The sequence below is a fragment of the Eretmochelys imbricata genome, chromosome 5 (assembly GCF_965152235.1).
Source record: "Eretmochelys imbricata isolate rEreImb1 chromosome 5, rEreImb1.hap1, whole genome shotgun sequence".
NCBI classification, from domain to species: Eukaryota; Metazoa; Chordata; order Testudines; family Cheloniidae; genus Eretmochelys; species Eretmochelys imbricata.
Window position 1 is genome coordinate 124841268 of NC_135576.1, and position 27530 is coordinate 124868797.

At 41.9% G+C, this 27530-nt stretch overlaps 1 protein-coding gene across 3 annotated transcripts; it reads left to right on the plus strand.

Annotated features, from left to right (window-relative positions):
• The first annotated feature begins 3821 nt into the window (after nucleotides 1-3821).
• On the plus strand, nucleotides 3822-27530 carry ZBTB5 (zinc finger and BTB domain containing 5). Of its 3 annotated transcripts, none has more exons than XM_077817830.1 (2): nucleotides 3822-3943; nucleotides 21951-27530. In XM_077817830.1, exon 2 carries the CDS (start codon nucleotides 21955-21957, stop codon nucleotides 23977-23979), a length of 2025 nt encoding a protein of 674 aa, XP_077673956.1. In that variant the 5' UTR covers nucleotides 3822-3943; nucleotides 21951-21954; the 3' UTR covers nucleotides 23980-27530. The 3 variants fall into 3 exon arrangements, with proteins under 3 accessions (XP_077673956.1, XP_077673958.1, XP_077673957.1); XM_077817832.1 differs by lacking the exon at nucleotides 3822-3943 and adding an exon at nucleotides 4960-5038; XM_077817831.1 differs by lacking the exon at nucleotides 3822-3943 and adding an exon at nucleotides 17682-17818.

Genomic DNA, 27530 nt, shown 5'->3' on the forward strand with positions numbered 1-27530 from the left:
GCTCAGTGGCCCGCTGCGCGGCGGAGAGCTGCCCTGCCGCCGGGTCGGCGCGCCGGTGCGCGGGCCGCTCAGCGCTGGTCTCCCCCTGCCTCGGGCTCGCAGCTGCTCCGATTCACGAGGAAAGGGGGCCTGGGGCCATCTCATTTCTGGGGCCGCCTCTGCATCTTCTGCGGACAGTGATATTTTTGTAACCTGTTTTGTGCCTTGCCATGAGACAACCCTAAGAGGACAAGAGGAATTGCAAGCCGTGGGCAGTATCAGCATTAAATACAGCAGGGTTGGAGCAAGCTTCTGAAGAGCTTCCGAGGAAGTACGTCTACTTACCACGACATGGCAAAAGTCGGGAGACTTACAATCAAACATAACACACTGACCGAATAGATCGCTTGGCAACAGACCTACCACCATCTGCGTCCTTTGGTCAATAACACTTTCGCAAAGAGACCCCGTCTGCTGTTCATTGCTGTTTAATTTCAGTCAAAGTTGTGCCTGGTTTACTAAGAACTTCAGGAGTTGCCCCATTATATTTATTATTTGAAGGGCTGAACTTTATGAGTGTGACCCACAATTTTAAACTGTCCATCTTAAGCAAGAGCTGAGGTGACTCTCAGGAAGAAAAAAGAAAAGGAGCACTTGTGGCACCTTAGAGACTAACCAGTTTATTTGAGCATGAGCTTTCGTGAGCTACAGCTCACTTCATCGGATGCATACCGTGGAAACTGCAGCAGACTTTATATACACACAGAGATCATAAAACAATACCTCCTCCCACCCCACTGTCCTGCTGGTAATAGCTTATCTAAAGTGATCATCAAGTTGGGCCATTTCCAGCACAAATCCAGGTTTTCTCACCCTGTGTGGGGGGCGGGGGGAAGGGTGCGTTTGAGAGAAAGGAGACCCTGTTTCACCAGAGCTCATTTGAACTCTTGTTTCAAAAGCCTCTTTTATCATTTGGGGCTGCACCATAGCTTAGTCCGGTCCAGAATAGTTATTTCCTTTTTTGCCATCTGTTCTTTTGCGAAACCATATCCCTATTTGACAACTAATGATTCTTCCTGTTCCCAAATGTACATAAATAGTTGTCAATATTATCCTTAAGCACTCTGCTTCCAGTTGAGGTCCCCTCACACACATATACCCCCTTTCTCTAGGGACAGTTGTTGGTCTACTTACAACTATCACTTGGCTAACAGTCAACTTTTAACATTCTTCAAAGAACATCGTAGTGGCCAGTCTTTGGGTACATGTTAACTGGAGTGTGTGTCCCCCAGACCAGCTTTCTAGACCAACAGTTTTCTGTCATGCCAAGAGGAAAAAAGTGTAGACAAAGGATATTAGGTAGAATTTTGATATTAATAAGATAAGAGATATGAGGTGTCTTTGGATAGCAATACAAAACAATTCTAGGAATAATATATCCAGATACAGGTAACTATCATAGATGACAGGTTTCAGAGTAACAGCCATGTTAGTCTGTATTCACAAAAAGAAAAGGAGTACTTGTGGCACCTTAGAGACTATCATAGATGTTGATGAGTCTCATTGGCTGCAGGCTGCTGATTCTTTAAGAAGTGAATTAAAACAATCTGCATGAAGGGAGGGAAAAGCTGAATGATAGATGGTGCCCATAGCCATTTTCTCCTCTTGTTGTCACAGCCTATGTCAGTCTGTCACTTCGGAGCCTATGGTTGAGGTAAGCTTATTTTAGATCACAGAGAAGCAGGACACTGTGTTATTTCTGTTTTAAAATAAGTCACACTGTACAGATACTTGAACTCAAGCTTGCAAAATCCTTTGGGAGCTACCACTGCTCCTCTTGGCCTATATTGCATGATGTCATTTGTGAAATTACTGGCATCCATAGGAAGACCTTGACACAGCACATTGCAACGATGGATGGAAGGAAGAAAATCCTGCTCGCACTGCAATGTTAATTTTTCTTCCTGTCTACTGGCTGGTTCATGCAAGAGGATAGAGTCTGCTGCTACCAACCAATGGAATTATTACTTTTTTCAGTTCAAATGATAAAAGCTCATTGCTTTAGTGCTGAAGTTTGAGATTCAAACCCTGCTGAAGACCCAAATGGAGGAAGGAGAGGAGAGTGCTGTTACATATTGGCATCCAACATGGCGTGTAATTTTATAAGGACCTGTCTACTGTAGCAAACTGGTTCATTACCGACAGTGGGTCTGTGTCTTAATGGCTGGGATTTAAAGCAATTTTTTGTGTTAGTTCTGTGCAGGGATTTCTAGCGGTCTGGCTTATTAGTATTTTTGTATCTGTTCTTCCCAATGTCTGATGCATGGTTGATTTAAACTTTCATCTAATGTATTTGTAAGCTGCTTTAGTTAAGATGGCTCTAAATGTTGTATTATTTTCTGAATATTAATAAGGAAGGAGAAACTCGTCCTTGTTCTCTGCAGCCATTATTGGTGCTGGAGGAATGCCTGGTACTGGGACAATCTATACTCATTGCTATATTTGCTTTCCACAAGCTACTCTTAATATAACTTATTGAGTGATGTACCCAAATATTTGGATGCTAATATTTTAATGGTATCATTACATTTATTAACCTTAATTTGGGATATTACAGATTATATACAGTATGTTTTTATGTTTTATATTTTATGACTTTTAAACCAAACTTTGTACTTTTATATAATTTAAGCATTATACTCAGATATATAGAAACTGTTTTCTTAACATGTGTATTAGATAATTTTAACATTATCTTTAATAACAATTTTAAATCTATTTGTTTTCTCGTGCAGTTTGTCCCAATCAGTACAGTTGGTAGTTACAGTCAGGCCCGAGAATTTTCTCCTGTTTGTGGAATGGGTTGAATTATGCTTCTGGAAGACTTTAACAATCATTTATGGATAGGTTTTTACTTATTTAGTGAAGCGTTGCCAACTCTTGTGATTTTTATCATGCATCTCACAATTTTTGATGTTTCCCTTCCAGCCCCAGCTCCTGCAGGTGCAGAATTATATGAAAATCTCAGCTTTCATTTTTATTAAAAAGCAAATTTGTGGCCTTCACAAATGCAGATAAAACCTTGGGAACATGACTCAAGTGCAGCCTAAAGGCTCAAAAACCAGAATGCAAAGGAAAATAACGCAATGTTAATTTTTTTTAAAAGAGTCTCATGATTTCTAATACAGCTTCATGATTTTTGGAGCCTGACTCATGATTTTTGAACGTCTGGGATTGGCAACAGTTCTGCTTTTACAGCCGGCTGGAAAACACCCTGGAGCATCGCTTTCCAAGCCCTGGTACTTAGGCCTCAGATGAGCGTGAGTGCAGAGTTTCCATCCTGCTTTAACAGGCTCTGGGCTCTGATGTGGGGCTCTGGCTGGTGCAGGATGGCGGGTGCATTGGGGTCCAGCTCAGGATGGCCAGGGTGGGATGCCAGGCCAATGAACGTGGGGTAAGGGAGAAAGGGGAAAGCCCTAAAGTGGGCGAGCGCTGAAGCTCTTGGGAGGCTGCAGTTCTGGTTGGGAGGGAAGGGGGCGCTCCTGAGCCTCAGCCTGCAGTGAAATCACGTTCTGATTGGATTATGGAGGACATGTCCAATCAGCGAGCAGTTTATTGATAAACCCCCTGGAGCACTGCGGTGTTATCAGCAAACCGATGGCTGACTGGCTAAGACTACGCCTCAGAGCGCTCAGGGCAGCGAATGGCGCCCTGGGATTGGCTAGGAGTTTCGCATCCTGGGAGGCTCCGGAGCCTTTTTTCTTCTCGTCCGCACCCACCCCGCTGATTGGCCGCCATACGATGGCGTCACTTCCTGCTGCCGGCGAGGCCGTTGCTGTGTCCGGAGTGGAGGGGGGAGGAGACCGGAGCGAGGTGGAGAGGAACCCGCCGGGGCCGAGAACGACGGCCCCCCCCCGGCCCGGAGACGCAGAGCCGCGGGAGGGGAGGGGACGGCACGGCGCAGGTGAGGCAGGCCCGAGGCGGCGGGTGGGAGAGGCTGCGCGCGCTGCGCCGGGGGCGCGCGCGAGACAGGGCGGGCGCGCGCGCGAGCTGTGTTTGGGGAGGTTTGTTCTCTTGTCAGCGCTTGTCTCGCCGACGCGGGGGAGGGAGTGAGGAGGGGGACCGGGGTCCTGCGCATGCGCCGGGGCCTGGGAGACGGCGCGATTAGTGTCACCGACACTAGACAGTCTGAGCGGGAGGGGCGGGGTCTCGGCCGGCTGGTGAGTGACAGGGCGGCGGGGGGGGGAGGTCCTATGGCCAGGGCTCAGGCTGGCACCGGGCCCCCCATCCATGCCTCTGCAGGCTGCCCTCGTCTACCCCCCGCAGGGACAGACAGACCCTAGCCCCGCCCCTACCCCCGCAGTCTGCCCTCACCTACCCGTCCCTGGCCCCCCTGCAGGGACAGACAACCCAGCCTCGCCCCCCCTTAGGCTGCCCTCATCTGCCCGCCCCACCCCCGCAGGCTTCCCTCGTCTCCCTGCCCTCAGTCCCCTGCAGTGACAGATCTGTCTGTAGGCGCCCCCCACTGCATCCTTCCCTCATCTGTCCACCCTGAGCCTTCCCTTCAGGCTCCCATGATCGCCAGACCCTGTCCCCGTCCCCACTCCATGCAGGTTCCCCTCGTGTCCCGTTAGCTCTTTGTTACTTATTGGGGAGAATTGAGTCCCAAAATTCTCCAAGACTGGAGGTGGGGAGAGCTGTAGTGATGTTCCCCCAGGTTGGGTACCCCTGAATAAGTGTGTACATGGTGGGGGGGGATGTCTGTCGTGAAAACCATCAGGTCTGAAGATCTGTCTTGTGCACGTAGGTGGAATTCATATGGGGAGTGGGTTGGCAGTCATACCTGCAATCTCTCACCATTTGTGCTGGAAATTCTACCCAAGTCCTCACATTTGTGCAGCTTTGTAACAGGTGTTACAACTGGAAGTTGTAGTAGACACATTGAAAAATAATTACAGGGCCAGGTCCGGTCATTCTGAACTGAGCAAAATCTTGCTGACTTCATTGTGGGGGTTACCTGTGTGAGTGAAGGACTGCAACATGGAACCCCTAGTCATTGGTTAGTACTACTGAACCAATTGTGGTTGCATAAGAATACTTAAGTAGATGATAAAAATGTGGTGTGTGTTATATTAAAAACACAGCTACCGGTTAATGTGTAATTTGCAGAAAACCAACGGGAGCTTTTTTATACTTATATCTGCCTTTATACTCATGTTGCAGTATAGATTTTCTCTTGGCAATTCAAATATTTGTCAACTCACACAAATCTTTCACTTTCAAGGCATCATTCATGCTACTGGGACTTCTAAGCCAGAAGGGAATGAGGTCTTCCAAAACAGCACTTGACATACTACAGAATCTAGTGAAATGAAGTTGCCATTTGATCTTTGCTGCAAGGCTCTATGAAACACTTTTTTAAAAATGTGTGATTCTAAGCAAATCAAGTGTTACAAAATCATGTGACCAAGTATGTGAAGCAGAGTTTTCAAAAAAGAACCTTTTGCAGATTTTTTTTTTTTTAAAACTTGGATAGTGAATGATCAAAAGTGTGAAATGTAGGGGTAGTGTGGAAACCATTCTAAATCTGTACTACTATGAGTGACTTGCTGTTCAAGTAGGTGTGAAACAAGTTTTGGCATAGCTTAGTTCTTTAGTTTGGCACCAGGTTACCTTCCTAGTGCACCCACTCACTTCTAACAACTACTCCTTCCCCCTGCTCCCCTTCTCCCAGACCTCTCCCACTTCTGGTTTGATTATTTGGAATTTTCAGAGAATAAAGATAATTTTAGGTGACTGTTTTAGAACTACTATTGGCTTGCATTTATAACATTGAACTAGTTCTAGCAAATGTAATGGAAGGTACAACAAATGGGTGCAATGTGTTACAAAACAAACTGCCAAAGTACAAAAAGATAGTTGTCTGTAGACTGTACGGAGGTCATTTGGCAGCTGCATTTTGTGATGACCTGTTCTGTTCATTCCCTCTGGGGAACCTGGCTTGGCCACTGTCAGAAGACTGGATTCTGGGCTAGATGGACCTTTGGTCTGACCCAGTATGGCTGTTCTTATGTTCTTTTATTTATATGTTTAGGATCTACATTTTTTTTTACACAATCGTACTATCAAAGACAAATTCGGCAAAGGTCAAACTAGTAACCATGTGGCTACTGTTACACTTTGATATAAAATGAAATATGTAACACAGCAAAGAGAGCATGTATATATTGCTGTGTTCTAAATTTAGGCAGCCTGTTAGTTGCTACTTTTTTTTATTAACTTTGTTGTCACTGTTTAAATTATTCAGTGATTGTAACAGTTCATTTCTAGTTCATTATTTCCCATAACTAAAAGTAATTAGTTTCGACATGATAAATGAATTTCTCTTTAAAAAACAAACTCGTGGCTGAGGTTTCTAGAAGAGTTAAAATTACAAAGTTATGGTTGTTACTTCGGCCATCAATATTTTTATGAATTAGTACATGCTAAAATGTTTGGAATCCTATTATGGATTTGTATAAAAGACTGTACAACACAGACTTTCCGTTAATAGTGGTTCAAATTACACTGCCATGAGAAGACATATTCTTGAAATAATTTTAATATTAATAGGTTTAAGGAGGCCAGAAGCAGGAGAGTATGTCAAATCTCAGTTAAAATGCAGTATTGATTTGCTGGAGACGTGCCTAATTTATAGATAAAATAATCTGCTTTGGAAGTTAAAATCATGAAGAAAATTGATTGAGCCCATGTATCATCTACAGTGGAGAAGGCACAAAGGATATTTGTCCCTTTGGCCTGCTTTAAATTTTTCTGGTAAAAATGTATTTCTCCATTCTGAGTTAAACTAAATCATCATTGGTTACATGACTAGAATTTAAAAACCGCATGCAGAGATTTGTAGATTCCACAGCCAGCAAAAACCACTATGATCATTTATTCTGACTTCCTGTTTAACACAGGTCATAAAACTTCCCCAAAATATTTCCTAAAGCAGATCTTTTAGAAGAAACATCCAGTCTTGATTAAAAAATTGTCAGTGATTGAGAATCCACCACGAACCTTGGTAAATTATCCATTGGTTAATTACTCTCACTGTTAAAAACTTATGCCTTGTTTCCAGGCTGCTTCAGAATTAGCAAGGGTTGAGAGAAGTCCTTGAATTTCTAGTAAACGGTAAAGTGAGGTTGATGCATTAGATTTAGAAGTTTAATGTCCTGTTGGGCAAGATGGTATCATGCTCAGGTATCTGTGGCTGCTTTTTCTCCTGGGATACTTATATGGAGCCAAAGAGAGCTGCATTTGGTATTTGAGGTTAGATGCATGGACAGAGGATTGCTTTTAGATGGGAAAGCTGGAAACTGAATTTTCTTCTTAAAGTTGGGGCCTTCATTTGAGAGGCAGGTGGTAGATAGCAGAGAGGCCATCCTATGGATTTGTTCAGCTTTTGCAGATCAAGATGGAGATTGGGAATACAAGTGTCATGTTATGATGCAGCGGTAGCAAGGCCGTAAGTAAAGTTACAGGAAAAGTTTCATTTTTATGGGAGTGTTAAAGCTTCATTTTTCAGAAATGCTGTAAAACTGATGAAAGATAGAAATTAAAACTGACGTAAATCTGAAGTTTTCATGGTGTTTTGGTGCTGGTCAGGCTGATACAAATGGAACAATAAAACAATAATCTTAGAAATGTAGACATGTATATTTCAGTAGAAATATAGAAAGAGGCCACCTAGTCCTAGTTCTGCTGCTCCCCACCCTCGACCCCCAAACACACACTGAAGCAGGGTTAAATATATCTAGATTGTCCCTGAGAGCCGTTTGGCTAACCTGTTTGTAAAAACCTGCATTGATGGGAATTCCACAACCTCCCTATGTAACTTGTTCCAGTGCTTAACTGTCCTTTATAGTTTTGTTGTTAGGAAAAACTTTCTATCTAAATATTCTTTGCTTCAAACTAAGCTAATTACTTCTTGTCCTACCCTTGTTGGGCTTGGAGAACAATTGATCACTGTCCTCTTTAAAACAACCTGTTACATATTTGAAACTACCTCTTCTCTAGACTAAGCATGGAAAGAGTGAAAGAATTGGACATTTTTTCCAAACGTTTAATTATTTTTGTTGGTCTGATCTTGACTCTTTGCAGTTTGTTCTTATCTTTCCTTAAAAAGTGATGCCCAGAGCTGGACGCAGTACTCTAGCTGAGGCCTCACCAGTGACAAGTAGAGCCGAACAATTATATCCTGTGTGTTACATATGACACTGCTGTTAATGTGTCCCAGAATGATCACTTTTGAATGTGGCATCCCCCCTTTTTTATCTCTTTAGACAAGTGTGTAAATTCCTTGGATCTGATTTTTGCATCACACTTTACCCACATCTGCAGAGTAGGTATTTGTTTCTATTCTTCTTACATAATTTCCACCAGTTTAAGTTTTTATATATACCAACATGAGGTGAACATATGGAGCACTTTTGAAAGTGAGTTGCCTATATGGAACTTAATACAAGATAATGTTTCTGCCATCCCCAGATTGTTCCGTAGCAGTTAGAGGAAGAGATAGAGACTGCCACTATACTGGTAGTTCAGAGAACAGTTCCCTGAGCTGAGAACCAGAGAACATGACTTCAGATCTTACACAGTTTACAGTTCCATGCCCTTCACCACCTTTATCAACCAAGGCCATGACCCCAACCCTACAAGTCACTCAAGTATAAGTTGCCACCTGTACCTTACCTCCACACTTTCCCTTTAACAAACAGATGTTAGAAAAGGTCATTTCAGATGCACTAAGGCCAGGTCTACACTTAGAACATAGACTGACCTAGCTAAATTGCTCAGAGCTGTAAAAAATTTCACATCCTGGGTAAAGTGATTAAGTTGACTTAACCCCCACTGTAGACACAGCTAGGTAAGTGGAAGAATTCTTCCATTGACCTAGTTACTGCCTCTCGATGGAACAACTCCTGGCAACATAGAAAGTGTCTATGCTACAACAGGTTTCAGCGTAACAGCCATGTTCGTCTGTATTCACAAAAAGAAAAGGAGGACTTGTGGCACCTTAGAGACTAACCAATTTATTTGAGCATAAGCTTTCGTGCGCTACAGCTCACTTCATTGGATGCATACTGTGGAAAATGTGGAAAATACATACAAACCATGAAAAAATGGGTGTTTACCTCTACAAAAGGTTTTTTTTCTCCCCCCACCCCACTCTCCTGCTGGTAATAGCTTATCTAAAGTGATCACTCTCCTTGCAATGTGTATGATAATCAAGTTGGGCCATTTCCAGCACAAATCCAGGTTTTCTCCCCCCCCCCTCCACACACACAAACCCACTCTCCTGCTGGTAATAGCTTATCTAAAGGTTTCAGAGTAACAGCCGTGTTAGTCTGTATTCACAAAAAGAAAAGGAGTACTTGTGGCACCTTAGAGACTAACCAATTTATTTGAGCATAAGCTTTCGTGAGCTACAGCTCACTTCATCGGTTGCATACTGTGGAAAGTGTAGAAGATCTTTTATACGCAGAAAGCATGAAAAAATACCTCCCCCCACCCCACTCTCACAAATCCGGGGAGATAGGCCAGTCCTTGCCTACAGACAGCCGCCCAACCTGAAGCAAATACTCATCAGCAACCACATACCACACAACAGAACCACTAACACAGGAACCTATCCTTGCAACAAAGCCCATTGCTAACTGTGCCCACATATCTATTCAGGGTACACCATCACAGGGCCTAATAACATCAGCCACACTATCAGAGGTTCGTTCACCTGCACATCCACCAATGTGATATATGCCATCATGTGCCAGCAATGCCCCTCTGCCATGTACATTGGTCAGACTGGACAGTCGCTGCATAAAAGAGTAAATGGACACAAATCAGATGTCAAGAATTATAACATTCATAAACCAGTCGGAGAACACTTCAATCTCTCTAGTCACGCGATTACAGACATGAAAGTTGCAATTCTTCAACAAAAAAACTTCAAATCCAGACTCCAGCGAGAAACTGTTGAATTGGAATTCATTTGCAAATTGGATACAATTAACTTAGGCTTGAATAGAGACTGGGAGTGGCTAAGTCATTATGCAAGGTAACCTATTTCCCCTTGTTTTTTCCTAACCCCACCCCCACCCCGCAGACGTTCTTGTTAAACCCTGGATTTGTGCTGGAAATGGCCCACCTTGATTATCATATACATTGTAAGGAGAGTGATCACTTTAGATAAGCTATTGCCAGCAGGAGAGTGGGGTGGGGGGAGGTATTTTTTCATGCTTTGTGTGTATAAAAGATCTTCTACACTTTCCACAGTATGCATCCGATGAAGTGAGCTGTAGCTCACGAAAGCTTATGCTCAAATAAATTGGTTAGTCTCTAAGGTGCCACAAGTACTCCTTTTCTTTTAGCTTATCTAAAGTGATTGCTCTCCGTACAATGTGTATGATAATCAAGGTGGGTCATTTCCAGCACAAATCCAGGGTTTAACAAGAACGTCTGGGGGTGGGGGTTAGGAAAAAACAAGGGGGAATAGGTTACCTTGCATAATGACTTAGCCACTCCCAGTCTCTATTCAAGCCTAAGTTAATTGTATCCAATTTGCAAATGAATTCCAATTCAACAGTCTCCGCTGGAGTCTGGTTTTGAAGTTTTTCTGTTGTAATATCACAACTTTCATGTCTGTAATCGCGTGACCAGAGAGATTGAAGTGTTCTCCGACTGGTTTATGAATGTTATAATTCTTGACATCTGATTTGTGTCCATTTATTCTTTTACATAGAGACTGTCCAGTTTGACAGAGAGGCATTGCTGGCACATGATGGCATATATCACATTGGTAGATGTGCAGGTGAACGAGCCTCTGATAGTGTGGCTGATGTTATTAGGCCCTGTGATGGTGTCCCCTGAATAGATATGTGGGCACAGTTGGCAACGGGCTTTGTTGCAAGGATAGGTTCCTGGGTTAGTGGTTCTGTTGTGTGGTTGCTGGTTAGTATTTGCTTCAGGTTGGGGGGCTGTCTGTAGGCAAGGACTGGCCTGTCTCCCAAGATTTGTGAGAGTGTTGGGTCATCCTTCAGGATAGGTTGTAGATCCTTAATAATGCGTTGGAGGGGTTTTAGTTGGGGGCTGAAGATGATGGCTAGTGGTGTCCTGTTATTTTCTTTGTTAGGCCTGTCCTGTAGTAGGTGACTTCTGGAAACTCTTCTGGCTCTATCAATCTGTTTCTTCACTTCCGCAGGTGGGTATTGTAGTTGTAAGAATGCTTGATAGAGATCTTGTAGGTGTTTGCCTCTGTCTGAGGGGTTGGAGCAAATGCAGTTGTATTGTAGAGCTTGGCTGTAGACGATGGATTGTGTGGTGTGGTCAGGGTGAAAGCTGGAGGCATGTAAGTAGGAATAGTGGTCAGTAGGTTTCCGGTATAGGGTGGTGTTTATGTGATCATCGTTTATTAGCACTGTAGTGTCCAGGAAGTGGATCTCTTGTGTGGACTTGACCAGGCTGAGGTTGATGGTGGGATGGAAATTGTTGAAATCATGGTGGAATTCCTCAAGGGCTTCTTTTCCATGGGTCCAGATGATGATGATGTCATCAATATAGCACAAGTAGAGTAGGGGCGTTAGGGGACAGGAGCTGAGGAAGCATTGTTCTAAGTCAGCCATAAAAATGTTGGCATACTGTGGGGCCATGCGGGTACCCATAGCAGTGCCGCTGATTTGAAGGTATACATTATCCCCAAATGTAAAATAGTTATGGGTAAGGACAAAGTCACAAAGTTCAGCCACCAGGTTTGCCGTGACATTATTGGGGATAGTGTTCTTGACGGCTTGTAGTCCATCTATGTGTGGAATGTTGGTGTAGAGGGCTTCTACATCCATAGTGGCCAGGATGGTGTTATCAGGAAGATCACCGATGGATTGTAGTTTCCTCAGGAAGTCAGTGGTGTCTCAAAGGTAGCTGGGAGTGCTGGTAGCGTAGGGCCTGAGGAGGGAGTCTACATAGCCAGACAATCCTGCTGTCAGGGTGCCAATGCCTGAGATGATGGGGCGCCCAGGATTTCCAGGTTTATGGATCTTGGGTAGTAGATAGAATATCCCAGGTCGGGGTTCCAGGGGTGTGTCTGTGCGGATTTGATCTTGTGCTTTTTCAGGGAGTTTCTTGAGCAAATGCTGTAGTTTCTTTTGGTAACTCTCTCAGTGGGATCAGAGGGTAATGGCTTGTACAAAGTGGTGTTGGAGAGCTGCCGAGCAGCCTCTTGTTCATATTCCGACCTATTCATGATGACAACAGCACCTCCTTTGTCAGCCTTTTTGATTATGATGTCAGAGTTGTTTCTGAGGCTGTGGATGGCATTGTGTTCTGCACGGCTGAAGTTGTGGGACAAGTGATGCTGCTTTTCCACAATTTCAGCCTGTGCACGTCGGCGGAAGCACTCTATGTAGAAGTCCAGTCTGCTGTCTCCTCCTTCAGGAGGAGTCCACCTAGAATCCTTCTTTTTGTAGTTGTTGGTAGGGAGGTCTCTGTGGATTAGTATGTTGTTCAGAGGTGTGTTGGCAATATTCCTTGAGTCAGAGACGTCGAAAATAGGATTCTAGGTCACCACAGAACTGTATCATGTTCGTGGGGGTGGAGAGGCAGAAGGAGAGGCCCCGAGATAGGACAGCTGCTTCTGCTGGCCTAAGAGTATAGTTGGATAGATTAACAATATTGCTGGGTGGGTTGAGGGAACCATTGCTGTGGCTCCTTGTGGCATGTAGTAGTTTAGAAAGTTTAGTGTCCTTTTTCTTTTGTAGAGAAGCAAAGTGTGTGTTGTAAATGGCTTGTCTAGTTTTAGTAAAGTCCAGCCACGAGGAAGTTTGTGTGGAAAGTTGTTTTTTATGAGAGTATCCAGTTTTGAGAGCTCATTCTTTATCTTTCCCTGTTTGCTGTAGAGGATGTTGATCAGGTGATTCCGCAGTTTCTTTGAGAGCGTGTGGCACAAGCTGTCAGCATAGTCTGTGTGGTATGTAGATTGTAATGGATTTTTTTACCTTCAGTCCTTTTGGTACGATGTCCATCTGCTTGCATTTGGAAAGGAAGATGATGTCTGTCTGTATCTGTACAAGTTTTTTTATGCAGTTCATAGATTTCCACTCCATATGGCTAAATGCAGTGCCTTGCATAATGACAGGTTTCAGAGTAACAGCCGTGTTAGTCTGTATTCACAAAAATAAAAGGAGTACTTGTAGCACCTTAGAGACTAACCAATTTATTTGAGCATAAGCTTTCGTGAGCTACAGCTCACTTCATCAGATGCATACTGTGGAAAATACAGAAGGTGTTTTTATACATACAGACATGAAAGTTGCGATATTACAACAGAAAAACTTCAAAACCAGACTCCAGCCAGAGACTGTTGAATTGAAATTCATTTGCAAATTGGATACAATATTTCCAACACCCCTCCCCCCCCCCCAGACGTTCTTGTTAAACCCTGGATTTGTGCTGGAAATGGCCCACCTTGATTATCATACACATTGTACAGAGAGTGATCACTTTAGATAAGCTATTACCAGCAGGAGAGTGGGGTGGGGGGAGAGAAAACCTTTTGTAGTAGTAAATACCCATTTTTTCATGGTTTCATTAGTCTCTAAGGTGCCACAAGTACTCCTTTTCTTTTTATGCTACAACAGCACAGTTGCAGCGCTGTAGCTGCTGTAATGTAGAACCCAGGTCTCTAGTATCAAAACCCAAAATTATCCACTCAGCCATGATGCCTTTCAGAATGTTTGTTCTTTGCGTTTTTTCTTATCCTATCTCTGAGTATACCACATTGCTGCCATGAAGTCAGGGATAGAATCCAGAACCCCTGTCTCCAATTTTCTACCACTATTTAGCAAACCCACTAGGAAAGTGTGTGTCAAGTCCCCCTTCTAGTGAGTGTTCCTTTACAGGATAGCAATTACACCTGTAAGCCCAGGTGGTAAAGGTCTTGGCTAGGAATTTGCAGGGCTAGGATTCAAATTGACAACCCCATCATGATGATATGGATCCACTGAGAAAATCTTTTAAAGATAATTTAATTTTCTTAGTGAAAAAAGAGGGTTTTTTTACTTAAACCATTAGAATCTGTAAACTTTGATGTGATGGGCCAAAATACAAGTGTTTCACATTTTAATCATTTGTCACGCTTTGCTTTCAAGTGTCAGATATTGCAGGTTTGAAAGCTGAGAGATCTCTTCACAGGGGGACAGGGCAAGGGACCTAGAAAAAAGAGGAACACACTATGTAGCCCTGCTGCCAGAGTGCAGGCTCGCATACGCTCTGCTGCTACAGTTGCTTTTGGCTATGTCAACCTCCAGAGGTATATGAGAGGCAATGTTGTGTTTCAGGAAGCAAGTGATGATGCTTGCTGCTTCGACTGATAAACTGTGCATTGCTGTTAATTACAGTAGATTGCGTTTGGACTCTGTAATTTCAGTAACTTTTAAATGGTGGTAAAATATTAGGGACAAAAGCTCTCCTGAGCCATGTCTTAGCCTTTTCTGGAGGGTCAAGGTGGCAGGAGCAGCTTTGGCAGTGCAGCTTGGCCCTCTGATTGCCAAGCAACTGCAGCTCACCCTCCCTGATACTGGGGAGTTAACCAGTGAGCTACACCAACTACCAACCCTGGATTTAAAAAAAACCCAAACCACAAATCTCTAGGAAGCTCCCACAAACTTCATTTAGTAATAAGGTTGTCAGTTTCATTATGTTTGGGTACATATTGCTTCTCTTTATCTGTTGGAGGTGGAAGTGAAAACCTGAGGGAGTGTGCCACTGACCGTGTTCTTGGCAGTGAGAAGGTGACAGAGAACACAGGAGATGATTCCCTCACCTTATTTCCATGCTTTTAAGGTGTTTGGATGGACGGGGTATGTCCAGGTGCTACCTTAGCTGTCACTAAATTAAGATTTTGCGTGTGTTTAACCAGAATATAACTTTAAAACTAATGACCTGTTTAGCTCTTTGTTCAAAGAGTTAATTCACTGAAAAAGTCAACTTCTTTGAGATTTTTCTCCATGGCTTATTAAATAAAATAAAAATCCAAGTGTTGAGGGACGAAAAGGAGAAAAAAGCATTCTTGATTTTCACTATTTAAATACCTGGACTTAAGTGTCTATTACGGTCTCCAAAGGAGTTTTCTGTGGGTTTTGATACTTTTTGGCACAACAGGTGAGCACAGGACAAACACATTCTAACATTGGCGAGATACAACCTTTTTGCTTAAGTTCTTTAACGTACCTTGGGCATCTTTTTGCGTATTAATTTTGTGCTAGGAATCCTTACAGATTTGGTGTCTGACACCTCAAATATATTTTAAATATTGAAGGTTTAGGGAGATGGGGAGGGGGTGACTCCAAGTAGTAAACTGCGAGCTGTTGGCTAGCAAGCAAGAAGCAACCCAGTTGTAATACTGATAATGATTTAGAGTGTTGTTACCTGTGTGCCAAGCTCCCTTTGATATTCAGTTTAACTATGGTATATCTGAGACGGTTGACAGTAGGCCATGTCTACACTACTTCATATGTCGGCAAAACACATCGCTCAGAGGTGTGAAAAAAACACCCTGAGGGACATAAGTTTTGCGGGCATAAGCGCTCATGTGCACAGCACTATGTCGGCAGGAGACGCTCTCCCTTCAACATAGCTACTGCTGCTCGTTTTAGGTGGTGGTTTTATTATGTCGATGGGGGAAGCTCTCTCCAATTGGTATAGAGCAGCTACACAAGCAATCTTACAGTGGCACAGCTCTATCGGTACAGCTGTGCCGCTATAAGCTTGCTAGTGTAGACATGGCCTCCCCTCTTATGATGCAAAAACCTAGACTATCACACCATAAATGCCTTCTTTAACCCATGTCAAATTTTTTTGGGGGGGAACTATAGGTTCAGTTTGTAATCTTTCTTTGGACGAGTGCTTTCAGTTATGATCGGATATGTCAAAAAGGATAGTTGGCGTAATAACTTTTAATGTCTTTTTAATTCTCACATTGGCTTTGGACAGAGCAATAAAAGAAATAGACTAATTAAAACCTATTTGTTAGCGTCTTCCAAAAGCTGAAAACCTATCCTTTTAAGTTAACATGTGTCATTCTTATAAAAAAACAAGCCTAGATATATTAAAATGGAAAAAGTAATGGTTTTATGTGCGGGGTTTTAATTTGGCCCTGAAACAAGTATTCATCCATTGGGAATCTTTCAGACTAGCTTTTTTTTTTTTTTTAAACTTCAGGCTTGTCTAATGAAGTTAAATTCCTTGTACCCATCTTTGGTTTAGAAGTGAAGTCTGTACAGTTCATAATTGATATTTATTGCCTATATCAAAATAAATTGCTTTGTCTCATTTCTATTGGAATCCATGAATCTGGAATTCTGTACACGCATAATGCGCTTAATGCATGACTATATGCATATGAGAATATTCAGGTACGTGGTTTGAGTCTTACATGACATTTTGAAGTAAATGCATGGAATTGTAAGCCAATGTAAACATTAATTCTTTAAATTTGGAGACTGTCTCTTATCTTGGGAAAGGAGTCAAAATTATGTTTCTGTGATTTGCCAGTCCTGTCTTAGCTGTTTCTATAGGGTCTGGTAGTCTCTGTCCTATAATATGCTTCAATATTACTATTGGTCTGTTTGCTTAAAATAACTCTCCTGTAATCTTCTTAATCAGAAAGGTACAGAAAGTGAAAAATGCCTTTTTTAGGCAAGGGTCAATCTATAACACACTGAGATATTGTTTAACTTTACAGTTGTATTAATGGAAACTTAAAACCCCAAACCTTAACCACACTTCTGTTGTTGAACAGTGTTCATGTTGCTAAGCATACAACACAGTTTGGGTCCTGAGCTAGCAGGACCAGAAAGATCAGTGGAAAAATTATTTACAGAGAAAATAGGATCTTGCTCTTAAGGTTCACTAAATGTTTTTCTCCTAGATCTTACTACCATTTGTTTTTTCTTTTTTCACTGGAGAAAGCAGAGTGCATACTGTCCACTTCTGGCTCTGGTATGTCACGAGACATACAGCACAGGTGAAAAATTTATTGGACACTTGCTAGCTAGAGGCTCATGTGAGTTGGGGGAATTCCAGGGCTAATACTGTAGTGCAAAGCCCACTGTCCAGCATCACTGCTGAGATGGCTGATCACACTGGGATTTCTATCCCTAGAATCTGATTCATAGACTCCAAAGCCAGAAGGAACAGGGATGTAAAATATTAACTGGTTAATTGGTAAGCATTAGTTTTACCATTAACTCACCCTAACTGTTAATCCCCAGCCCATGGCCGGAGCAGCTGCGCCAGACGGCCGACCCCGGCCCCAGCTAGAGCGCCCCACCTGCTCCGGCTGACTGGAGCAACCCCGGACGGAATGGCCCCGGGCTGGCCAGAGTGGCGCCAGCCCCTCTCCCTTTAATCGGTTAAACAATATAATTTTAATCCGTTAACCGGTTAAATTTTTAAATGATACCTACATCCCTAGAAGGGACCATTGTGATCATCTAATCTCACCTCCTGTATAGTACAGGCCATAAAACTTCCTCAGAATAATTCCTAGAGCATATCTTTTTGAAAAACAAGATTGGGGCCTCCGTTTTCAGTATCAATTTCTGGATAGTTGATGTGCGCCAGATGTGAAGATGACCCAGCCTCCAGCTGCTGCAAGAGTGGAGCATTCTTTTCCACCAAGTGTTTGATGCTCTACCTTTCCTTCAGCCTCCTTTTTTGGTGGTGTCATGTTCTCCTTCAAATAATTCTGGTATCTGCCTCTTCTGCTTGGGAAAACTGTAGCAGTAGCAAAAGGAATAAGGTATGATTTCACTTGTGCCTACAAAGTTCTGAATAACAACTGCAAATCTCATGAGTCTTAACTCTGAGCTGCTGATGATGATTGGAAAAGCAATATACAGCAGTCTCAAACACTAGAACAGTCTGTAGGTAAACAAAGACAGCATTACATTTGTTTGTTTGGAGGATTATTTCACATCCTTAAGGGCTAGCTATTGAAATGAAAACTTACATGTTGAAGAAGGTAGTGGCTTAGTATCCATGTTTATGAGAGCTTCCTGCTGGCTAGTAGACTTCTTTTAATCCTTGACAGATCACTTACTGTGTTAGTGCCCAGAGGTCCCGAATGAGATCAAGGCTCCTTGTGTATGTACATACATAGTAGGTAAGACACTCTGCCTTGAATAGTTTACTATCTAAATAAGCAAGGCAGACAGCATAGGCAAAAGGAACTATTACCCCAATTTTCAATCTGTAAAATGGGGATATGGGGTAAAGTGAGTTGACCAAGATCACACAGGAAATCTGTGGCAGAGTTGGGCGTTGAACCCAGATCTCCTGAGTCACGATTCAGTGCCTTAACCACATGACCATCCTTCCTTTTCCTCTGTTTTTTAATTAGGGCATTGTAGGTGAATTTCCTTGTCCAGTTTGATATAAATATATATTTGTGAGAAGGTTAAGGTTGCAAAGACAAGCACACAAGTTAGGGAGTGCCAATATAAGGTTTGTCTGTGCAACTTGAATTTGGCCCCCTTATGTATATGCTTTGATAACCTTTGATTACATAATCGTATACTGTCCCCTCCTCTCTCCCTTCCTCCCACCCAGTGCCCCTGCCTTGTTCATTGGATGGGTAGTTATGCAGTATTTCTTTTATCTTCCACATTCAATGTAGTATGAGCGTGACATAATTAACGCCAATTAACATGGCATTCATGATGTTGCAGACAAAATAGATCTTGTCAAAGTAACTTGATATCTTGATTTGAAGAGATGACAAGTTTGTTTTGTTTTTTGTATTCTTGTGCTTAGGAGCCCTAGTCACAGACCCCATTGTGATAGGCACTCTACAAACACATGTAACAGACTTCTGTAAGGTATTGGACTTGGCACCATGTGATCTTTTGATTGAGGAACTAGAGTTATACAAAACGAACATGGTACATGTTAAATACATTAAAAACTGGTTGATAGGTTGGGATTGGTTCTCAGCCTTATGGCATTTAATATTTTTATGAATGACCTGGAAGTAAACATAAAATCATGACCGTTAAAGTTTGAAGATGACCCAAAGATTGAGGGAGCGGTAAATAATGGAGAGGAGATTGAAACAGAGCAATAGAGATCACTTGGTCATCTGGATGTAAGAAAATGATATGTTTCAATATGGTCAAATGTTCAGATCACACATCTTGAAACAAAGGTATCCTGTCAAGCAGTGACTCTGAAAAACATTTGGGAGTTATGATGGATAATCAGCCGAATGTGAGCCTCCAGACCAACTCTGGCCAAAAGGGTTAATGTAATTGTAGGATGTATAAACAAGAGAGTATCACGTAGGAGTAGGGAGGGTTTTGTTACTTCTGTATTTGGCTCTGGTGCAACTGCTACTGGAATACTCTGTCCAGTTCTGATGTCTACAGTTCAAGAAGGATGTTAATAAATTGGAGAGGGTTCAGGGAAGAACCACAAGAATGATTAAAAGATGGGAAAATTGTGCCTTAGATTAAAGTGAAATATGCAAGGAGCTCAGTTTATTTTGTGCTTCTGAGAGAAGGTTAAAGGGTGACTTAACCACGATTTATAAGTACCCTACATAGGGAGCAGAAATTTGATGGTGAAGGGCTCTTCAGTCAACAGACCTAATATAACAAGATCCACCGACTGGAAGAGAGAGCTAGACAAACTTAGGCTAGAATAAAGGAACACATTTTTAACATAAGGGTAATTAACCACTGGAATAGCTTACCAAGGGTTGTGGTGAATTCTCCATCGTTGGCAATTTTAAAATCAAGATTGGGTGTTATTTCTAAAAGAGATGCTGTCATTCAAACAGGAATTAATTCAAGGAAGTCTTATGGCCTGAGTTATGGAGGAGGTTATAATCTATTAATGTGTGGTCCTAGTCTTCATTTAACAAACCCTGCGCTTAATACAAAATTATCAGTTTCCTTGTGCACATTTCTGTGGTGCTCTCCATAACATCTGTGAACTTCACAAACATTAATATGTCTTCATAACATCTCTATGAGATAAAGGCCAAAATCATCGAGTGTCCATTATTTTTGGGTGCCCAGCTTGAAACCATAGGGCTTTCAGAGTATTCAGCAGTTTTATTGCACTTTACATGTTCAGAGCACAGCTCCAGTTGACTATAGTTGCAATTGTGAGTGCTCACCAAATCTGGTGGCAGAAGTTTTGTTTTGGGCATTCAGAAAATGAGGAACCCACAATTGCAAGACAGCTGTGAATATTTTGGCTTACATGACTTGTCCAGAATCACACAGGAACTCTGTGGCAGAGGCAGGAATAGAATTCAATTCTCTAGAGCGGCTTTAGCATCCTTAACCATTAGAATATCCTTTCTTTTCCTACAGTCCCCTGCCACATTCACTAAGCACCTTCCAACTTCTGCAACAAATGGAGAATGTGCCCTACAGGCAACACCCTAATTCACTATGCAACCCTGATTCATTCCCAGAGCACTGTCCGTCCAATCTGTGCACTGAATGAGATAGGGTCCTGGGGTAGAAGTGTAGTATGTGATCACGTAATTAAAAACTGTAATAATGCATACACACAAAGGAGCTGAATTGTGCAACCTTGATTTTGAGTATTTCCTAATTTTTTGTGCAACCTCCACATTTTTCTAATGTGGATCTTATGTGACTTCCAATTTTTTTAATTTGGTTCCACATGATACAAATTAAATACACACATACAGTGATCATCAAATTAGGTCAGTAATAGGGTTTGGATCTTTATATCCACAGCACAGTCCTCTACCACTTGAGCTAATGGAGTAACCGGTAGTGGTAATATGCTGTTATCTTTGCTGATAGCAGAAGAATGCAGAGACTGAAAACTCTTGGGTTAAATCCAGGTTTTGTAGGAGAGTGTTACCTAGTGGTTATAGATCCTTCTGTCTATCTCTCCCCCCCACCCCCTCGTCTGCTCCTCTCTTCTATCCAGTCCACCTGGCTCTTGCTCCCACCACGCACCCCTACCGCCTTTCTGCCTTCTGATTTGTGCAACACCTCTCCTTATTCCTCACCCCTCTGCATTTTTGGCAGGCAGCTTCCTCCTCCATGCTGCCTGGGTGCCAGCAGAGGGACCGTTGAGAACACAGGCAAGACAGGCTTCCTGCTGTCCGTTCTCTTGGCTGCTGGGAGGAGCAATTTCAAGGAAAGACCGGGGCTGGATAATGCTCAGTGAAGATGGAATCTTCAGAGAATTTAACTGCCACATTCTTAACAAGTCTGTATTGACCATGTGCTAACTGAGATTTTGTAGAGCCTGGGTGAATTTTTACTTGGGCTGCAAAAAGGACATCTCTAACCTCCTTGCCCTCCCACACCCACCTCAAACTTCACACCCTTTCTTCAAAGTATGGAGGTGCTAGAGCTTTTCAGTGAATGGTTGCAATATATTTTTTTTTTTTAGCATGAGGAAACAACATATTTTCTCCTAATCTCGTTCTCAAACTGCAGAACTGTTTTAGCTAATACTTTCCAGCAAAATTTAGCCTAAGGGAGAGACCAGGCATGGGAATTTTAGCCTGAAGGGTTAAAGTTTGGTGAAGCTATAAGCAACTGAAAGTAGGGTCTTTATAATGGAAGATATCAGACACCTTTAACTATAGGTTATGTTACCAGCTCTGCTTATAATATGTTTGATACTTAGCTGGGAAGTACATTAGAGAAAATCCTGAAAAAAGAATGAGTCTAGCAGAAGCTGCAGTTTTTCTATGCTCCTTCACAAGGTTGCCAGCATAAGTATTACAGCAATATGGTGGTGGTAAGTACAAGATCAGTTATTGATAGTTTGCCTCTGAGCCATCTGCATTCAAATTTTAAACCCTGGTTCATTGTGATAGAAATAGAACTTCAGCCATTTTTGTCTTACATTTTCCTCTTTTTTTTATTTTGTAGGATCATGGATTTTCCAGGACATTTTGAGCAAATCTTTCAACAGCTAAACTACCAGCGACTTCATGGTCAACTTTGTGACTGTGTCATTGTGGTGGGGAACAGGCATTTCAAAGCCCATCGCTCTGTTTTGGCAGCATGCAGCACACATTTTCGAGCTCTCTTTACTGTAGCAGAGGGAGACCAGACCATGAACATGATCCAGCTGGACAGTGAGGTAGTGACAGCTGAGGCCTTTGCTGCTCTGATTGACATGATGTACACCTCCACACTCATGCTTGGAGAGAGCAATGTTATGGATGTCTTGCTGGCAGCTTCTCACTTACATTTGAACTCTGTTGTTAAAGCATGTAAACACTACCTTACTACAAGGACACTGCCAATGTCGCCACCTAGCGATAGAGTTCAAGAACAAAATGCACGCATGCAAAGATCTTTCATGCTTCAGCAGCTTGGATTGAGTATAGTGAGCTCTGCATTAAATTCCACCCAGAATGCAGAGGAACAAAATACTATGAACTCATCAATGAGAAGTAACATAGAACAGCGCACTACTTTTCCTATTCGGCGTCTCCACAAACGTAAACAGTCTTCTGAAGACCGGGCCAGACAGCGAATCAGGCCTACCATAGACGAGTCCATCATTTCAGATGTTGCCCCAGAGAGTGGGCAGTCAGTAGTTCATTCACGGGAAGAATTTTTTTCACCAGATTCACTGAAGATTGTGGACAATTCTAAAGCTGATGTTGTGACCAATAATCAGGAGGATAACACCATTATGTTCGATCAGTCTTTTGGTGCCCAAGAAGATGCCCAAGTGCCCAGTCAGTCTGACAACAGTGGAGGAAATATTTCACAAATGTCCATGGCATCTCAAGCAACACAAGTAGAAACTAGCTTTGACCAAGAAGCTACTTCTGAGAAAAACAACTTTCAGTGTGAAAATCCAGAGATCAGTCTAAATGAAAAAGAACACATGAGGGTGGTGGTTAAATCTGAGCCCTTGAGTTCCCCAGAGCCTCAAGATGAAGTGAGTGATGTCACTTCCCAAGCAGAAGGCAGCGAATCTGTTGAAGTGGAAGGAGGAGTAGTGAGTGCAGAAAAGATAGAACTGAGTCCTGAAAGTAGTGATCGTAGCTTTTCTGACCCACAGTCTAGTACTGATCGGGTTGGTGACATCCATATTTTGGAGGTGTCAAATAACCTGGAACATAAGTCTACTTTCAGTATCTCAAATTTTCTGAATAAGAGCCGAGGTGGCAATTTTGGTGCTAATCAAAACGATGACAATATTCCAAATACAACCAGTGACTGCAGAATGGATGGAGATGCCGCTTATTTAATGAGTCCAGAGTCTGGGCCTACTAATGGCCATTCCTCTGCTACTGTGTCTCATGTGGAAAATCCATTCAATGAATCTGCAGACTCTCACTTTGTTAGACCTATGCAGGATGTAATGGGTCTTCCATGTGTACAGACTTCTGGATACCGGGCAGCAGAACAGTTTGGGATGGACTTTCCAAGGTCTGGCTTGGGACTACACTCTTTATCAAGGGCAATGATGGGCTCTCCAAGAGGTGGAGCTAGTAACTTTCCCGGCTACCGTCGCATAGCCCCCAAAATGCCTGTTGTGACCTCTGTTAGAAGCTCCCAAATGCAAGATAGTACATCTAATTCCCAGTTGATGATGAATGGGACCAGTTCCTCTTTCGAAAATGGGCATCCTTCCCAGCCTGGTCCACCACAGTTGACCAGGGCATCTGCTGATGTTCTTTCAAAATGTAAGAAGGCCTTATCTGAGCACAATGTCTTGGTTGTAGAAGGTGCTCGCAAATATGCCTGTAAAATCTGCTGCAAGACTTTCCTGACCTTAACAGACTGTAAGAAGCACATCCGTGTGCACACAGGAGAAAAGCCTTATGCCTGTTTAAAGTGTGGCAAACGGTTCAGCCAGTCCAGCCATTTGTATAAACATTCCAAAACTACCTGCCTGCGGTGGCAGAGCAGCAACCTACCCAGCACTTTGCTTTAATCCTTCCCCCTAAGCCCATACAAATAATGCCAATACAAACTGTAGGAACGTGAACTGAACTATGTCTGGAATATTAACACTATTTTGTTCAAGACTACAGGTTAAGAAGCTGCCCTTGTAGTAAACACTTAAGTGTGATTGTGCCGCCCCCGCCCCCCCCCCCCAAAAAAAAAAAAAAAAAAAAAGGTCTTGGTCCTGTAAAATGGGGATAATACCATACCTACCTCACAGGGGTGTTGTGAGGCTTAAACAACTGTTTGGACGCGCTTTGAGATGCTCTGAAGGAGGCACTATAGACGTATTAAGTATTATTATTATTATTATTATGTAAATGCAGGTCTTGGGCTCATGGGGATGCAATCCCTAAAACCAAGTAGTTCCTTTGCTGTGGGGGGAGGTGGGAGGGAAGAAATAGGTAAGAGGGAATGGGTGAAAATGTAGCCAGCTCCTAATTATGTTAAAGTAGCACGTTTCAAGGATGAGAAACTGAAGTGCAAATTTTTTTTAGGAATTTTGTAAAATTGTGAAAGTGTTTAAATAAATAACTTGTAAAATAAGTTGATACATTGAACAAAAATGCAAAGAGCTCTTTACTGTTACTAATGCAGATTGCATATCCTTAAAGAAAAACAATCTTGGATACACCTGTCTACCACAAAATGCTTTAAAATGTTAATTAGGAAAATAGTTGTAGGGGTTCTGAATGTATTTTTGGCTGTTTTCCTGTAATGGACACTGTAATGAAGGTGCTTACCTTGAGTCCAAGACAAGTAACGTTTGGACTGTTAGATGTGTATATAGTTTGAATACAGCAAGATCTCCTAGGTGTTTCACCATTTTTTTTTCTGTAAAAACTTGTAATGAGTGATAAGTGACGTACTGTTTCTGTATGTGTTATTCTTAGCAGTATTTTAACCAACTTGTATTTCATATGTTAAAACTCCATATACATAGATGTCTGAAAAGAGCTTGTTATTGTCTACTTTATTTTAAATGGGGGATATGATCTGTGGTGGCTTCTTTTATTGTATAAGATAGTCTCTTACCCTTTCCAGATGCTGACAGTCAATCTGATCCAAGTTATTGTGTAAGCAGACTATCCTTTTCTGATGCTCTTATCTTCAGGCTTTTTAATTTCCTTCTCCATATACTTATTGTCCTCCCAACCATGGATTACTTTGATCTGAGGAACAGTCAGGAATAAGAGCCTGTTTTGCCATATTCATATGCCTCCCTGGATAAAATGTAGCAGTTGACTCTAATTCTTCAATTTAGAGAAGTATCATAAATGTACTTTCCCACAAGTAAAAATCCAACACAAATTTAATTTAAAAAATAGCACTGTACACCTTGTAAAACAAGTTCAGTAATCTGTTTCCCGTGAATCTCACAGATCTTATTTTAATTTCCTCTTCTTTGATACCATTGTAACTAAAAAAAGGAAAGGAGTACTTGTGGCACCTTAGAGACTAACAATGGGTTTGTTTTTTTTTTAAGATGCACATCAACTAACTCCTGGATTTCAACAAACTGGGTTTCTATTAACATTTTGGAGCACTTCTGCTGACCAGCGTTACTCCGTTTATGCAGAATTTGGGTTAGTGCTTCAGGACATCTGTCATATCCAGAAGAGACAGATCATGAGCATCTAATATAGCTAATTCTCAGAAGCAACAGTTGGGGCTTTTTTTAATATAAAAAAAGCATTTGCAAACTTTCCAACCTCCTCCTCCTCTTCAATCTGTTATGTAGCAAACTCATTCTATGTCTGACTTCGATTAAACCTATGCTATTTTTTTTAATAGGGATGTTGGCCTCCTGAAAAATCTTGGATTTATTTGAATGAAAGCTGAAAATTTAAATCCTTATTCCTTAGTTCTGTAGCTAGTTTAGTCTTGAGTGACTGAGACAGTTGAAACACTGGAACTAAACAATCATGGTCAGTACCACAGAAACATTAGGGACTCTGTATGAAACAATATCTGGCTGAGAGAGAAATAAAATGTACTCTTCTCTCCTGCTTTGTGGTGAGAAAACTGCCTAGGGGGTGTTAACATTTGATTTGCAAATTAAGCTTCTAAGGTAAGCAGGAACTTGGAACTATTATGAATGACATGATTCAATTTTTTTAAAACCTCACAGTCCCATGACTGTTTGTTTTTTAATGGTTACACTTCTGGCTTTTGTTTTTTTCAGGCACCAAGGAAATGTGCCAAGTTCATGAATAACATTAGAAAATGCTGCATTTTATGTGGTAATCATGTTGATGTCAAGGGACTAACAGTATTGTACTACGTCAGTCTCACTGCATCTCCATTAAAACTAGATCATCACTACAATGCAGTGTTTTCTAATTTAATTTTATGTTGATGTGTTGCCTTATTGCTAATCTCTTGCCTTTTTCCAGTTTTGTTCCAAAACCTATTTTTTTTCTATTTTCCAGCTGTTTTCTTTATCTAGCACCTGTGTCTAAAACTCTCCCACTCACAGGAAGAAAGCAGAGATGGGGGTGGGGCAATTAATGCACTTAATTTTAAGAATGAATATGAATATGAACATGTAAATGAAACCTGTATTTAACTGTACTTCTGGATCAGTTTTTATAATAAAACGTTTGTGGTTATGTGAAAGGCCATAGTGGTAGGGAGGGCTGCTCTCTTCAGAAACAACAACAAAGAAAAAAAATTAAAATAAACCTTGAATCTTTTAGATGTAACTAACTTAATTTTCAGCATATCAAATTATAGTGTTTCTAGGAGGACATATTACAGCTTCAGTAACCCATGTCTGACTGCTGTTGCTTTCTTGGTCTTCCTATGTGAAGCAATATCTCAGAATAAGCACTCACTACTGAACTGACCCATCTTGTAAAATGAGCAATATCTAATCTCCAAACCTGACAATTACAAAAATAACCTCACCCTGCTTGTGTTCAGACTTAATAACCGAGCACTATAGTGCCATCTCACATGAAGCTATCAGTATGTTTATAGTGTTATGAGATACATCTGAAAATAAACACTACATTTTTGTGCTGATGTGTCTGATTTGATTTAATTATTCACTTAATCCTGACTGGAACACTGATGGCCTGCAGTGGGTCTACCAGTCGGTGTGTTGGTCTCAGTGGAGTTGGTTCTCCCCTACGAAGCCCTAAATAACCTGGGACGGCCTTACCTGAGGGCTTGTCTCTCTCCCTGTACCATGCTGCCATTTGCAGGAATGCCTGAACTGGAACCCTCTTGTAATAAAGCAAAGCGGATGGTTGGCAGGGCATTCGGTGTGTGGGCTTGAGGACTCTGAACTGTCCAAATTTGGTGACCTTCCATGTATGCTGTAAAACACATCTGTTTGGGTATTTTTGGAGAAGGTTGAAGGTATGATTCCTAGAAAATGAAGTGTCTGAAAGGAGGGTGTCTGGCTGCCTGAGTTCCCATTCACTTGATTATTTTAATTGTATTGCTAATGCTATGCTAGGGTACTGAGATCCTTGCTCAGGTGTCTCTTGATTATTTAAATCTAAATAAACAAATACAATCCTGTAATATTAC

Coding starts and splice junctions, on each gene's coding strand:
- ZBTB5 (XM_077817830.1), top strand. CDS start 21,955: ATGGATTTTCCAGGACATTTTGAGCAAATCTTTCAACAGCTAAACTAC.